We start from the raw sequence: 16,933 nt of genomic DNA on the forward strand, positions 1-16,933 counted from the left end.
AAAATAGCATACTAACGTTAGCATGCTAACAGGTATCATTCCTCAAATAACAATATATTTGGCGCTGAGGTGCATACCTTTTTTAAAATGAGCATGCTCATTATCGGGCTCCAGTACTATGGAATGCCCTCCCGGTAACAATTAGAGATGCTACCTCAGTAGAAGCATTTAAGTCCCATCTTAAAACTCATTTGTATACTCTAGCCTTTAAATAGCCCCCCTGTTAGACCAGTTGATCTGCCGTTTCTTTTCTTTTCTCCTCTGCTCCCCTTTTCCTTGTGGGGGGGGGGGGCACAGGTCCGGCGGCCATGGATGAAGTGCTGGCTGTCCAGAGTCGGGACCCGGGGTGGACCGCTCGCCTGTGCATCGGCTGGGAACATCACTGCGCTGCTGACCCGTCTCCGCTCGGGATGGTGTCCTGCTGGCCCCACTATGGACTGGACTCTTACTATTATGTTGGATCCACTATGGACTGGACTCTCACAATATTATGTCAGACCCACTCGACATCCATTGCTTTCGGTCTCCCCTAGAGGGGGGGGGGGTTACCCACATATGCGGTCCTCTCCAAGGTTTCTCATAGTCATTCACATCGACGTCCCACTGGGGTGAGTTTTTCCTTGCCCGTATGTGGGCTTTGTACCGAGGATGTCGTTGTGGCTTGTGCAGCCCTTTGAGACACTTGTGATTTAGGGCTATATAAATAAAGATTGATTGATTGATATATATATATATATATATATATATATATATATATATATATATATATATATATATATATATATATATATATATATATATATATATATATATTTATGTATATATATATATATATATATATATGTATATGTATATATATATACATGTATAAATATATATAAAATAATTACTACAGTTATATAATTAATAATGAATATAATTGGATATTAAAAGTGTATGACAAGTTTTTTGTATACAGTATATATATATATATATATATATATATATATATATATATATATATATATATATATATATATATATATATATATATAGTAATTAATACAGATATATAATGAATAAGTAATATAATTGGATATTAAAGTTAGATTCCTACATTGTTTACTTCCATGACAACCTCCTTAGTGTTTTGTAATCAATTAGAAATATCAAGTGAAGAGAGTGCTTTGCAATTTCCCATCATGCTTTGTAATGAATTTAAAGGGTGTAATTTAGATATATATATTTTTTTTAATGGTGTGTGGACGTTATTTATAACAGCCACAACATTCAGTGAGCAGGTTGTGTTATCTGTAACCATGTGTGTTGACTTTCAGTGTTGGTTTCTTTGCGCCACGAGTGGTAAAGGATGTTTGGATTGGGTCATATACAAAAATGCTGCACTGAGGGAAATTTCAAAGTACCATTCGTGGTCGTTAACCCGAATTACTCACATCATCTACAAGTTGCAGCAATTATACTGTCAGATAATTACCATGGAGTCAGAGGCACCCTGTGGGCCACATTCTTTCAATTAAAACGGCTTTACCTCATTTTCTTACCAGGAGGTCAAATCTCTTTTTCCACTAAAGGGACTTACCTTTTACATTTCACTCTTGGATATTATCTTTTACTTCAGAAACCAAACAGGTCCATTAGCACCAGCGGTTCTCAAACTTTGTTCACCAAGCACCACCATAATAACCAACATTAAAATACAGTAGCATAGTAGGCCTAAGTCTTCATTAAAAACAAGGCAGGGGTTTTATTTAATGAGTCTATTTGATATATTTGACCACAGTAACGCTACACACAGTTGAACAGTTACACTGTGTTTGATTATTTAATCAAGTCATTCTTAGTGACCACTAGATGGCGCAAGTAGGGGAATCACTGCATTGGACCAATCGGTGCATGGACATTGGATGACGTCATGGCGTCGTGTCTGTTTGTAGCGCAATGAACGCATCAATAACGAGCACCTTTCATCAAACCGCTGAGTGGGTGGCGCCCTCGCCGACCGCCCACTAAAAGAGACCCTGCTCTGGTAAGTCAAGAGCGGTCTGTGAGCGAGACACAGCGCGGTGGTAAAAATGGCGTCTATAAAGGAAACGTGTGAAGCCACGGCTCTCTCCAATGACCAAGTGAAGGGTGTGTTCACTCTGCTGCTGTTGTCTTGTGACGCAGCTGGCTCTGTAATGATGTCATGACACGGCGATCAGTGTAAACACGAATTCATGACATTTGTAGGAGCCTAAATGCTGCTTAAGTTCATTTACATGTAAAGCGACTTTGGGTACTTAGAAAAGCGCTATATAAATCCCAGTTATTATTATTATTATTATTTTCATTTTATGGAAGGTGCTTTATGTTTATCCAGCCAAAATGGGACTATTTACCATATTTTTCGGAGTATAAGTCGCCCCGGAGTATAAGTCGCACCGGCCGAAAATGCATAATAAAGAAGGAAAAAAACATATATAAGTCGCACTGGAGTATAAGTCGCATTTTGTGGGGAAATGTATTTGATTAGCAAGAATAGACATTTGAAAGGCAATTTAAAATAAATGAAGAATAGTGAACAACAGGCTGAATAAGTGTACGTTATATGAGGCATAAATAACCAACTGCTATGTTAACGTAACATATTATGGTAAGAGTCATTCAAATAACTATAACATATAGAACATGCTATACAATCTGTCACTCCTAATCGCTAAATCCCATGAAATCTTATACGTCTAGTCTCTTACGTGAATGAGATCAATAATATTATTTGATATTTTACGCTAATGTGTTTATCATTTCATACATAAGTCGCACCTGAGTATATATATATATATATATATATATATATATATATATATATATATATATATATATATATATATATATATATATATATATATATATATATATATATATATATACAGTATATGTATGTATATATATATATATATACAGTATATGTATGTATATATATATATATATATATTATTCACATGTGAATAATGCAGTATAATAGACTGTATTTATGTTATTCACAGGTGAATAATGCTGTTTAATAGACTGTATTTATATTATTTACATGTGAATAATGCTGTATAATAGACTGTATTTATATTATTTACATGTGAATAATGCTGTATAATAGACTGTATTTATTTTATTCACATGTGAATAATGCTGTATAATAGACTGTATTTATATTATTCACATGTGAATAATGCTGTATAATAGACTGTATTTATATTATTCACATGTGAATAATGCTGTATAATAGACTGTATTTTTGTTATTCACATGTGAATAATGATGTATAATAGACTGTATTTATGTTATTCACATGTGAATAATGCTGTATAATAGACTGCATTTATATTATTCACATGTGAATAATGCTGTATAATAGACTGTATTTATATTATTCACATGTGAATAATGCTGTATAATAGACTGTATTTACATTGTTCACATGTGAATAATGCTGTATAATAAACTGTATTTATTATATTCACATGTAAAAAACACCTAAGTGTTTATTGTCTATTGTGAGCGAACTGTGGTGCTGAATGTCCCCCAGGGATCAATAAAGTACTTTCTATTCTATTCTATTCTATTCTATTCTATATATTAGGGTTGTACGGTATACTTGTACTAATGAGGTACCACTGTACTAATGAAATAAAAACGGTACTATACTGCCTCTGAAAAATACCGGTAATCTTTTTCTTTTCTTTTTTACGGGCATGACAGCGCGCCGTCATCACATCGTGATGAGCAGAGGAGCATGTTGGGCAGCGCACACACACAGAGTACTTACAAGCAGACACAGTGTGTAGACAGAAAAGGGAGAATGGACGCATTTTGGTGTAAAAAGTAAAGATAAAGGTGAAGTTATAATACTGAAACACCCTCAGGAAGAGCTGCTTTAAGACATGGCTAGCTAGCTGGCGGCTAACATCCATCTGCAGTGTTTTAGCTACTTCTAAATCACTAATTCTGGCCTCCATGGCGACAAATAAAGTGAGTTTCTTACAGGTATCATTATCACTGGAGGACGAGGAATAGCTAAACATGCTTCACTACACACTGTAGGAGGATACAATAGCTCACCGCTAACGGCAAGTTAGCTCTCCTCAATGTAAACAAATGGGTGTCATTCACTGTATTGATAACAAGTACAAGAGCCGTATCTAGTCGATACTACAATGATTACATCGATATTTTTTATTATCACACAATCTTTTTCCTTTTTTTTAAAATTAATATTATGTTTATAAAGTCAGTAAAAACGTCCCTGGACACATGAGGACTTTGAATATGACCAATGTATGATCCTGTAAGTGCTTGGTATCGCATCGATACCTAAATGTGTGGTATCATCCAAAACTAATGTCAAGTATCAAAGAAGAGAAGAATAAGTGATTATTACATTTGAACAGAAGTGTAGTTAGAACTTGTTCAAACAGAAAATAAGCAGATATTAACAGTAAATGAACAAGTGGATTAATAATCAATTTTTACAGTTTGTCCCTCATCATTTTGACAAAATAATAGGTGTATAAATGACACAATATGTTACTGCATGGACTAATTAGGAGTCTTTGTTTGTTTACTTACTACTAAAAGACAAGTTGTCTAGTATGTTCACTATTTTATTTAAGGACTAAATTGTTCGTTGATTGAAATAATAAACATATGTTTAATGTGTCAAAAGATTTTTTTTAATAAAATAAAGCCAATAATGCCATTTTGTGTGGTCCCCTTTATTTAGAAAAGTATCAAATATGGTACCGGTATCAAAATATTGGTATCGGTACAACTCTAGTATGTGTGAGTAATAATAAATAATATTAACGCACTTTACATTTGTTAAAATCTCAAAGTGCTACAAAGTATAAAAAAATAAAAAAACATAAAAATAGAAAGTTAAAATATATAATAGAAAATTAAAAATAAATAGAAACATAAAAAAACACTAGATGAACACTAGATAAAACAAACATAGATAAAATAGAAATAAAAGCATGAAAGCACTGGATAGAACATATAGGAAAGCAGTGTATTTAAAAACAAGAAGGCAGAGAATTTAGATAAAAGCTGTGCTAAAAAGGTGGGATATATATATATATATATATATATATATATATATATATATATATAAAATGCATACCTTTGGATGAGACTTGAATTGCAGCTCCCAGGTGGTCAGTGTTAGTGAAGTCATGCGGTGTGATGTAGTCCACTGGACAACTTGTGTCCTGCGTGGGAGAGTCACCACCTGAACACAAATATAGCACTTTGGAGCACACCCTTGTTCACCCTGCTCCTCCTCTGTGCGCCCTCCTCCTCCTCTTTGACCAGTCAAATACTGCTTTTCTAACAAGACTGCACGCATTGTGAAGGACTTTGCTGCCTTCTTCCTCACAGCGTCCACATATTTCATTTGGATTTGTTTTAAATATCAGTTAAGTGATGGCATGTGAGGTGTGTAAAAACTCTGAGCAAACAGCACACACATGCATGCACTGGTGGAAACATCAAGTAGCGTGCAGACACACTGCAGCTGAGGTGTGTGGAAAGTGTTGTGTTTGCAGACAGGAAGTGGCTCAAAGCGAGCAAACAAAGTGAGAGAAAAGCGTTTGTTTGCTGGGTCCCCACGCCGATGTTTGACCACAAGCACACTCTAGATGTCACATGCCAAACATGCTCTCTGTTTCCGTGTGACTGCAAATATTTGTCTCAGTGGCCTGAACAAGCCTGGGACCACTTCCTGTGCAATAAGCTCTATTTGCTTGCTTTTTATCTTATTGATCACCAGTGTTGGGTTAGTTACTGCAAAGCAGTAACTAGTTACAGTTACTAGTTACTTCATTTCAAAAGTAACTCAGTTACTAACTCAGTTACTTACACCAAAAAGTAATGCGTTACTGGGAAAAGTAACTATTTAGTTACTTCTTTTTTTCTTCTTCTTTTTTTTTTAAAGCTCCCATTAATGCCCTTTTAGCCTTCATTTCAGTACTGTTATTGCACTGGAGAATAATACAATCTGTTGATCAACTTGACATGCATTTGCATCACTCAACTCTGCTAAGCAATGTGCTCTACATACAACACACAAAGACAAAGATATGTTACAAAGGCCAATTTGTTTCTGGCCAGAACAAATTGACAAAACTATTTTAAATAGCTGCAACATAACGTACATAAGTAACAAACAGCATAATAACAGCATAGATGTAAACCAAGAAAAGCACACACTACATACACAAGGCCTAACCAGGCATTTTCTTTACTGAGCAAAACTCTTTATTGTCGGCCATAAACACATCACCAAAACATTAGTAAAAAAAAATGATATCTAGGAAAAGTGGTCATTTTCTGCAGTACAAACCAGACCAAAAGCAACTTTGTTATATCAACAGCAGCCACTCGCTCTTTCTCACTTGCGCCAACACATGCACATATGGCACTTAGCCATTGATGCGTTTACAGCCACACAAAAAGTCGGACAACTCCAACACCACACATAAAGTGTCATTCCAGGTCGTTACTCGATGATTTACCAATCAAATGTGTGCTTATTCTAGTGTCATTTATTAGGAATCTTAATTTATAAATATTAATCATTAAATGCTGTTAGTATATTAAATAAATACTAATAAAAATATATTTTTTACAAACAGGAAGTTGCAGGAATGTACACATGATCCCCTGCTTACATCTCATTGTGCAACATGTGAATGTTTTAATGGGAACTAAATGCAATGTCTGAAAGGGGTACCAATTATTTCCAAAGCAGGACCTCCACCCAGACAAACAATACAAGTACACAGCTCATGAAAAACAATATTTGTTGTTATTGTCATTGTAAGTGGGCCTAAACACTTATATTAGAAATGGAAATGACTGCTGTCATTTGATTATAATAATAAGAGAATGTTGTCTGTCTATCTGTGTTGGCCCTGTGATGAGGTGGGGACTTGTCCAGGGTGTACCCTGCCTTCCGCCCGAATGCAGCTGAGATAGGCTCCTGCGACCCCGAAAGAGACAAGCGGTAGAAAATGGATGGATGGATGGAGATGGAACTTGTTATTTAGTGAGGTTTGGGACAGGTGTGCTGCTGGTGTAGCCACAGTGTGCACGTGTGATGTTGCTCACATGGACTCCACTCAATGCTCAGGGACTTTTTGCGTTTGCTCACACACATGACAAATTAGAGGGAACATTGATTGGCAGAGTGTGTACCTTAATCCTTAAGTGGTGGAGGTGAAGTGACATCAGAGTCTCTATCTCTCTTTACTAGCTTCGTGGAAGCATGTTGCTTATGTAGCTTGTTTCAGCAGATTTGAATTGCTGTTTTGGGCAGTAGATGGGATCTTTGATCCAAAGCACAATTTACATTTAACTAAAATGTTCTTTTCTTTGTGCTCGACAAAAGAAAAGTAGTGAAAATATCTCCATGTTAGCAAACTCGACTTCTGGCTCCGCCATGATCAGACACGCCCCCCCCCCCCCCCCCCCCCACCCCCACCCCCCTCGCTCCCCACACTCACACTCAGACACACCCACACAGAGCGCATGTCTCTCTCTCTTCTCCGGCTTGTGACACAAGAAGAATCAGAACGATGACACAGCAGCGCTCCGATAAAACACACTTTATACTACATAAAAAGTAACGTAAAATAACGCAGTAACGCATCATGTAGTAACGGTAACTGAGTTACTGAATATAAAAAATAACGCGTTAGATTACTAGTTACCGCCGAAACTAACGGCATTACAGTAACGAGTTACTTTGTAACGCATTAGTCCCAACACTGTTGATCACACAGATTTGTAACATACTCTCCTGTCTGCTCTACATCTTTGCACAGCCTCAGTCTGCACACAATGCATAGATTGTGTTTACAAACTACTATATAACATATAGATACATATACATACTATATATATATATATATATATATATATATATATATATATATATATATATATATATACATCCATCCATCTTCTTCTGCTTATCCGAAGTCATGTCGCGGGGGCAGCAGCCTAAGCAGAGAAGCCCAGACTTCCCTCTCCCCAGCTACTTCATCCAGCTCCTCCCGGGGGATCCCGAGGCGTTCCCAGACCTCTCTACCATGTCCTGGGTCTTCACCGTGGTCTCCTACCTGTCAAACACAGGCTTTTGGGGGGCATTCTAACCAGATGCCTGAACCACCTCTTCTATACTTCTATCTATACCAGGGGTGCTCATTACGTCGATCGCGAGCTACCGGTCGATCTCGGAGGGTGGGTCAGTCGATCACCAGCCAGGCATTAAAAAAATAGTCCTAAATATGAGCGATCATAAATCTTCACTATGACGTCACTTTCGTCACTTGATTGACATTCACGGCACCCGAGGGTCTTCTGAGATGACGCTGGCTGCTGCCAGCTCATTAAAATGACCGACTGGAAGGCGAGAAACACTTTATTTCAACAGACTCTGGCGCCGTACCTGTCGTCAAAACTCCAAAGACCGACTGCACAGTTGCACAATAAAAGCTCTGCTTCATCCTGCCTGCGCTACCAAAATAAGAGTCTCAGAAAGCTAACTAGGGACGGCGTGGCGCAGTGGAAGAATGGCCGTGCGCGACCCGAGGGTCCCTGGTTCAATCCCCACCTAGTACCAACCTCGTCATGTCCGTTGTGTCCTGAGCAAGACACTTCACCCTTGCTCCTGATGGGTGCTGGTTAGCGCCTTGCATGGCAGCTCCCTCCATCAGTGTGTGAATGTGTGTGTGAATGGGTAAATGTGGAAGTAGTGTCAAAGCGCTTTGACTACCTTGAAGGTAGAAAAGCGCTATACAAGTACAACCCATTTATCATTTATTTATAAAGCTGGCGTGCACAAGCTAGCAAGCTACGGAGTTTGCCGACAATGTATTTCTTGTAAAGTGTATACAAAGGAGTACGGAAGCTGGATAAATAAGATGCCAAAAACCAACCACTTTCATGTGGTATTGGACAGAAAGGAGGACTTTTTTTTCTCCTCCATTCGAAAATGCGGACATTATCATCACCACTGTCTGATTCCAATCAATGCAAGTCATCAGAATCAGGTAATACACCAACTTATATTCTTGTCTTCATGAAAGAAAGGAATCTATATGTGTTAAACATGCTTGTATTATCTCTAAACACCTTTAACTTATTAACAATATTAATTATATGTGTTAAACATGCTTGTATTATCTTTAAACACCTTTAACTTATTACCAATATTAACTAAAAGTGTTAATCATGCTTGTATTATCTTTAAACACCTTTAACTTGTTAACAATATTAACTATGTGTTAAACATTCTTGTATTATCATTAAACACCTTTAATTTATTAACAATATTAACTATATGTGTTAAACATGCTTGTATTATCTTTAAACACCTTTAACTTATTAACAATATTAACTATATGTGTTAAACATGCTTGTATTATCTTTAAACACCTTTAACTTATTACCAATATTAACTAAAAGTGTTAATCATGCTTGTATTATCTTTAAACACCTTTAACTTGTTAACAATATTAACTATGTGTTAAACATGCTTGTATTATCTTTAAACACCTTTAACTTATTAACAATATTAACTATATGTGTTAAACATGCTTGTATTATCTTTAAACACCTTTAACTTATTACCAATATTAACTAAAAGTGTTAATCATGCTTGTATTATCATTAAACACCTTTAACTTGTTAACAATATTAACTATATGTGTTAAACATGCTTGCATTATCACTAAACATCTTTAACTTGTTAACAATATTAACTATATGTGTTAAACATGTTTGCATTATCTTTAAACACCTTTAACTTCACAATATTAACTATATGTGTTAAACATGCTTGTATTATCATTAATCACCTTTAACTTAACAATATTAACTATATGTGTTAAACATGCTTGTATTATCATTAATCACCTTTAACTTAACAATATTAACTATATGTATTAAACAAACTTGTATTTTCATTAAACACCTTTAATTTATTAACAATATTAACTATATGTGTTAAACATGCTTGTATTATAATTAAACACCTTTAACTTCTTAACAAAAACATATATTTCATAAATAAGTAAATATAAATGACATATATGAATGAGGTAGATCCCCACGACTTGATCAATTGAAAAGTAGCTCGCCTGCAGAAAAAGTGTGAGCACCCCTGATCTATATATACAGTAAAAAATAAATAAATAAATAATAATAATAATAATAATATATATATATATATATATATATATATATATATATATATATATATATATATATATATATATATATATATATATATATATATCCATCCATTTTCTACCGCTTGTCCCTTTTTTGGGGGTTGCGGGGTGTGCTGGAGCCTATCTCAGCTGCATTCAAGCGGAAGGTGGGGTACACCCCTGGACAAGTCGCCACCTCATATACATATATCCATCCATCTTCTTCCGCTTATCCGAGGTGGGGTCGCGGGGGCAGCAGCCTAAGCAGAGGAGCCCAGACTTCCCTCTCCCCAGCCACTTCGTTGAAGACGCCTGTCGATCTCACCATCCACTCTTCCCTCACTCGTGAACAAGACTCCCAGGTACTTGAACTCCTCCACTTGGGGCAAGATCTCTTCCCCAACCTGGAGATGGCACTCCACCCTTTCCCGGGCGAGAACCATGGACTCGGACTTGGAGGTGCTGATTCTCATCCCAGTCGCTTCACACTCGGCTGCGAACCAATCCGATGTTTTGCAGTTCTCTTTTATGTATTTTAAAATGTATGTCTTGACGTATTACTTTTCTAAAACTGCTGTGTGACGTACTGTAGACCTCCTAATTATCTCATCTTTTCGACTTTTTATCTCACAACTATGATTTTTCATCTGATAATTTTGACTTTTTAGCTCCTAATTGTTACTTTTTATCTCATCATTTTAACTTTTTGTGTCATCATTTTTTTTAATCTCCCAGTTATGGCTTTCTATCTCATAATTATCAACCAATCATAATTCCATAATCATCATAATTATGACTTTCTTATCTCATATTTCGACTTTTTATCTCAAAATGATGAAAAATAAAAACATTGATCTCATTATTTTGACCTTTATTCGATTATTATGACTGTTTGTCTCGTAATGATGACATTATCTCATAAGTATGACTTTTTATTCCGTAATTATGACTTTCTCATCTGATAATTATGACTTTTTATCTCACAATTATGACTTAACATTGGAGTATTATTTCCTTCTAGTGGTGGAAACGGGCTTCAATACAAAATCACTATCATTACATTTTGGGGCTTTTATTTTGTAGGTAGGCTTGAGTTAGTAAACAATACAACAACTCATAAAGATAACTGTATCTACACTGTAGCAATATGGACTATGCAACAAACAATTACACATTTTAAGTTGTGAAAAGAAACCAAAAAATATCGATATTGAGACGCTGGTATCGATGCCCTTGGTATCGACACTGTCGACATTTGCATCGACCCGCCTTCTCCCTTAAAGCAGTTAGCTGTTAGCTGTTAGCTCGCCATAGCCTTTGCTTTCACGACGCTGCTCATCCCTTCTATCCGACTAATAACACGGTAATTTGACTAAATGTCAGCATATTTGAGTATTTAAAGGCGTAATTTTGTAACGTAACACATAACGAATCCAACAAATAGTACTTATTGGGACCTTGCTAGGCTAGTTAGCTCATCATTGCAGCTCGTTGCTTTAAACTGTCACAATTAATACACATTATTATCATTATTATTATTATTATTATTATGTGTGTTGTCTGGTGTGCTTCCAGGATGTCACTACAGCAACATGACAAGCGAGGAGTTGATTTATGAGAAGAACCACTTCAGACATGACCCCAGGTGGAGTGGGCGCCTGGGGCCTGCAGAGGGAGGAGGACTGCTGCTGTGTGTGGCCTGTGTGCTCGACATGTTGGAGCACGATGACTGCTCGGTGAGTAACTTGGAAATATCATTCTTTTAATACAAGACTGCCATGACATTTCTGTGAGTAACCTGGAAATATCATTCTTTTAATATAAGACTGCCATGACATTTCTGTGAGTAACTTGGAATCATCATTCCATACCTGCCAACTACTCCGGTTTTCCTCTAATTAGTACGTTTTTTTGTACCCCGCCTTCCGCCCGATTGTAGCTGAGATAGGCTCCAGCGCCCCCCGCGACCCCAAAGGGAATAAGCGGTAGAAAATGGATGGATGGATAGTACGGTTTTCATCAACCTATTCCGGGTTACGGTTGCAGTGATAAAAAATAAGGTTTTTCATTAATTAAAAAAAATAATTTTTTAAAAAGTTTTATTCACGAAATCGCGTAACAACAATGACAATCGACACTGCTTCCCGTAACTTCCTATCGAGCCATTCCGAATGCCATGCGCGAGGCTATTTATAGCACCGCTGCCAAGCACGAGGCACCTGTTGCCATTGTTTCCAAACGAGCGAACGATCATGGAATCAGCCGGAGAAAAATCGCAAACGAGTCTTAAACCGAAAAGAAAACTGCAGTCATTCCGTGAAGAATATTCAAAAGCCTATCCGGGAATAATTATCCGTTCCAAAAAGGGTGAAAACTACGCTAATTGCACCTTGTGCAGACAAGATTTCTCGATCGGACACGGAGGAATTAGCCATGTAAAAGACCACGTTGGGACAAAAAAACACAAGTCTAATGCCGTTGCTAAATTTGGATTTTAGCCACAAAAAGGTAATGACACCAATGTTATCTATTGGAATTGTTTAGTACTGTTATACTGTTAAAAGTGTTTATACTATTTATGCTTTCAAGTCCAAGTTGAAGAAATCTTGTTAAATGTTGACAGCATAACTACCAAAATACAGAAGTATGTCCTTAATATTTTTGCAGTGCTATTTCTGTTGAAAAGTTCAAATGATTACATTAGAGATGTGATGTGCCACTTTTCAAGTGTCTGATGGCTTCAATTAATTTTCATTAATTTTTCATATTTTGAATTCTTTTGAAAGGCTTACAAAAAAACTACATTTGAATTGTAATTCCATGCTATTGACAGGACTATTAATTTTAATGAAGTTAGCTTACCATGTTTACAATATGATAATTGTGATAGAAATGTGAATTTTAGGCACAGAATATTTTTTTACAATTGAACAAGGCAGTAGATTATACAAGCTTGGACAGAAAGTTAATAATGACACCAATTTTTTTTTTAATGGAATTGTTTAGTACTGTTTTACCATTTGTTTACTGTAAAAAGTGTTTATACTGTTTATACTTTCAATTAACAAATTGAAGTCTTGTGAAAGGTTGACAGGATAACTGGCATTAACTGTCAAAATAATTTCAAACTATTGAAGTTAGCTTACAGAATAAACATGTCAATCAACCCATATGATTTTTGCTGTAATATTTTTGTTTTGAAAAGTCACTGTGACTGATAGAAAAGTGATGGTTTTAGCAACATTTTAACCTGTCTGAATGCTAATAATCATTTTGCGTCGGGGGGCGAAGCCTGAACCCTCCATCAGGACTTTGTCCTGGACCTACCGGGGCCTGCGGCCCCTGGACCCTGGCTACTAGGTTTTTCTGATTTCAAAAGTTGGCAGGTATGCATTTCTGTGAGTAACTTGGAAACATCATTCTTTTAATACAGTGGTTCTTAACCTTGTTGGAGGTACCGAACCCCACCAGTTTCATATACGTGTTCATCAAACCCTTCTTTAGTGAAAAATAAAATGTATTTTATTTTCAAATTCAATACAAAGTTATATGTTTTTGGTAACAATTTAGTATGGGGAACATATTCTAAGGAACAAATACTTAATTTAGAGTTATTTGGACACTAGGAGAACATATTCTAAGTACTAAAGACTTAATTTAGAGTTATTTGGTTAGGGTTAGAGGGTTAGGGTTATAATAAGGCCATGCTGAATAAGGCATTAATAAGTACTTAATCAATCAATCAATCAATGTTATTGACAAGAACAAGAAAGTTTGATCATATTACGCCTATACTGGCTCACCTGCACTGGCTTCCTGTGCACTTAAGATGTGACTTTAAGGTTTTACTACTTACGTATAAAATACTACACGGTCTAGCTCCATCCTATCTTGTCGATTGTATTGTACCATATGTCCCGGCAAGAAATCTGCGTTCAAAGAACTCCGGCTTATTAGTGATTCCCAGAGCCCAAAAAAAGTCTGCGGGCTATAGAGCGTTTTCTATTGGGGCTCCAGTACTATGGAATGCCCTCCCGGTAACAGTTAGAGATGCTACCTCACTAGAAACATTTAAGTCCCATCTCAAAACTCATTTGTATACTCTAGCCTTTGAATAGCCCCCCTTTTTTAGACCAGTTGATCTGCCGTTTCTTTTCTTTTCTCCTCTGCTCCCCCCTATCCCTTGTGGAGGGGGAGACACTCAGATCCGGTGGCCATGGATGGGGTGCTGGCTGTCCGGGGTCGGGACCCGGGGTGGACCGCTCGCCTGTATATCGGCTGGGAACATCTCTGCGCTGCTGACCCGTCTCCGTTCGGGATGGTTTCCTGCTGACCCCACTGTGGACTGGACTCTTACTGTTATGCTGGATCCACTATGGACTGGACTCTTCCTATTATGTTAGATCCACTATGGACTGTACTCTCACAATATTATGTTAGACCCACTCGACATCCATTGCATTCGGTCTCCCCTAGAGGGGGGGGGTTACCCACATATGCGGTCCTCTCCAAGGTTTCTCATAGTCATTCACATCGACGTCCCACTGGGGTGAGTTTTTCCTTGCCCTTATGTGGGCTCTGTACCGAGGATGTCGTTGTGGCTTGTGCAGCCCTTTGAGACACTTGTGATTTAGGGCTATATAAATAAACATTGATTGATTGATTGATTGATTATATAGCCCTAAATCACAAGTGTCTCAAAGGGCTGCACAAGCCACAACGACATCCTCGGTACAGAGCCCACATAAGGGCAAGGAAAAACTCACCCCAGTGGGACGTCGATGTGAATGACTATGACAAACCTTGGAGAGGACCGCATATGTGGGTAACCCTCCCCCCCCCTCTAGGGAGACCGAATGCAATGGATGTCGAGTGGGTCTAACATAATAGTGAGAGTACAGTCCATAGTGGATCCAACATAACAGTAAGAGTCCAGTCCACAGTGGGGTCAGCAGGACACCATCCCGAGCGGAGACGGGTCAGCAGCGCAGAGATGTTCCCAACCGATACACAGGCGAGCGGTATATTATAATATTCAGCCTGTTGTTCACTATTCTTGATTTATTTTAAATTGCCTTTCAAATGTCTATTCTTGCTGTTGGCTTTTATCAAAAACATTTCCCCCAAAAATGCGACTTATACTCCAGTGCGACTTATATATGTTTTTTTCCTTCTTTATTATGCATTTTCGGCCGGTGCGACTTATACTCCGAAAAATACGGTACTTCATATTGCCATCATATTGCAGTCTCTTATGTGTGCCTGCCATCTACTGGTCACACTTATCATTACACCATAAAAGTGCTTCGAGGTCGGTAAGCAAAACCAGAATTATTGCGTACAGTAGGCGCACTGGGTCATAAGGCGCACTGTCGAGTTTTGAGGGGCAAAAAAGATGTTAAGTGTGTCTTATAGTCCGGAAAATACGGTAATTTCTTGGGTGTCATTTTTCACTGAAAGCTTTTTGATAAATTGTTTTACACATTTGTTCCAGTCAGCCAGGAAGTCGTATGCCTTGTCGGCTATCAGTGGGGTGCTGAAGTGTTCTCCTGGAGCCTTGAGAGAGTTGCTCCAACAGGACCACCAAGTCTCCATGCAGTTTATAACCTCTCTGTTGGGTATGGAACTTAACAATGTAGAGATGGAGCCATAAATTGCTGGTTACGAAATAAAACTACAGTAACAATGTGGAACATTTTGTTATGTCAGCATAAAAGGCCAGAATATTGTGGGACAAGGAGGACGGGTCATAATTGATAGTGTGTGTGCAGCATCTTTTTTTTTGTAGACCACATAAACTTCAGCCTGTCATTATTCTTCTATCCCCAGGGATGCTTCACACAACACTGGACTCAGCTACTTTGGAAAAGGTGGACCAAGGTAAAGAGAGAACCCTCTCACATGGATACTACATGCGCACATCATTGCTAAAAACTAGTGAATTTTGAGTACTCACAATTAACATAACGTATATAAGTCGCACGCGCCAAATTTTAAGGAAAAAATATTTTCCATGTATTAGCCGCAGATGTACGTTGTGAAATGAGTTATTTACACAGAAATATTCTGTAAATGTTTATTTACATACCTTAATTGTTTCCGAACTGTGTCTGTAACACGGCAGTAAAACGGCTGATCAAACAAAACAAAAGTCATGGTCTTGGATCAACTAGCTGCGAAAGCTAGCTCTCCAATCAGCTAAACAGACTCAATGGTGACGTTTTGGGGAATTTACAAAACTGAAAGAATACAAACATCTGTAAACACCAAATATTTTATTCGGACCGGTAAGTTTTTTTAAATTATGTAAACTTAGTAATTGTGAGAAATATAGACAATTGTAAAACAAATGTGTGCTGTCAAAGCACTAATGGTTTGATTGATTGATTGATTGAAACTTTTATTAGTAGATTGCACAGTACAGTACATATTCCGTACAATTGACCACTAAATGGTAACACCCCAATAAGTTTTTACACTTGTTTAAGTCCACGTTAATCAATTCATGGTAAATAAGCTAGCTAATGGTGTTGCGAGTTGCAATTAGCCCCTTTAATTTGAAAAAGTCCCTAGTATTTTGAAAGGTTATTGTCATAATGTCTGTCATACAGGAAAATGTTTTCCAACTGTTTTACTTGAATACACGTCATATACAGTATGTGAAAAACAAGCACACCAATCGG

General features: G+C 37.2%; 2 protein-coding genes across 2 annotated transcripts in view; one reads left to right on the forward strand and one right to left on the reverse strand.

Moving 5' to 3' along the window:
* The window catches only part of LOC133615680 (ankyrin repeat and fibronectin type-III domain-containing protein 1-like), a 69,121-nt gene extending 63,701 nt beyond the window's left edge, over positions 1-5,420 (reverse strand). Inside the window, exon 1 of the mRNA XM_061974444.1 lies at positions 5,156-5,420. The gene's annotated coding sequence lies outside the window, so the exon portion shown is untranslated. The remainder of the gene's footprint in view (positions 1-5,155) is intronic.
* Positions 5,421-11,535: 6,115 nt separating this feature from the next.
* Positions 11,536-16,933, forward strand: part of LOC133615682 (meiosis inhibitor protein 1) — a 149,365-nt gene continuing 143,967 nt past the window's right edge. The window contains exons 1-4 of the mRNA XM_061974446.2: positions 11,536-11,613; positions 11,826-11,986; positions 15,745-15,868; positions 16,080-16,130. Of these exons, the coding sequence (XP_061830430.1) occupies positions 11,843-11,986; positions 15,745-15,868; positions 16,080-16,130 (319 nt within the window). The 5' untranslated portion in view covers positions 11,536-11,613; positions 11,826-11,842. The remainder of the gene's footprint in view (positions 11,614-11,825; positions 11,987-15,744; positions 15,869-16,079; positions 16,131-16,933) is intronic.

The sequence above is a fragment of the Nerophis lumbriciformis genome, linkage group LG22, assembly GCF_033978685.3.
Source record: "Nerophis lumbriciformis linkage group LG22, RoL_Nlum_v2.1, whole genome shotgun sequence".
Lineage (NCBI taxonomy): Eukaryota > Metazoa > Chordata > Actinopteri > Syngnathiformes > Syngnathidae > Nerophis > Nerophis lumbriciformis.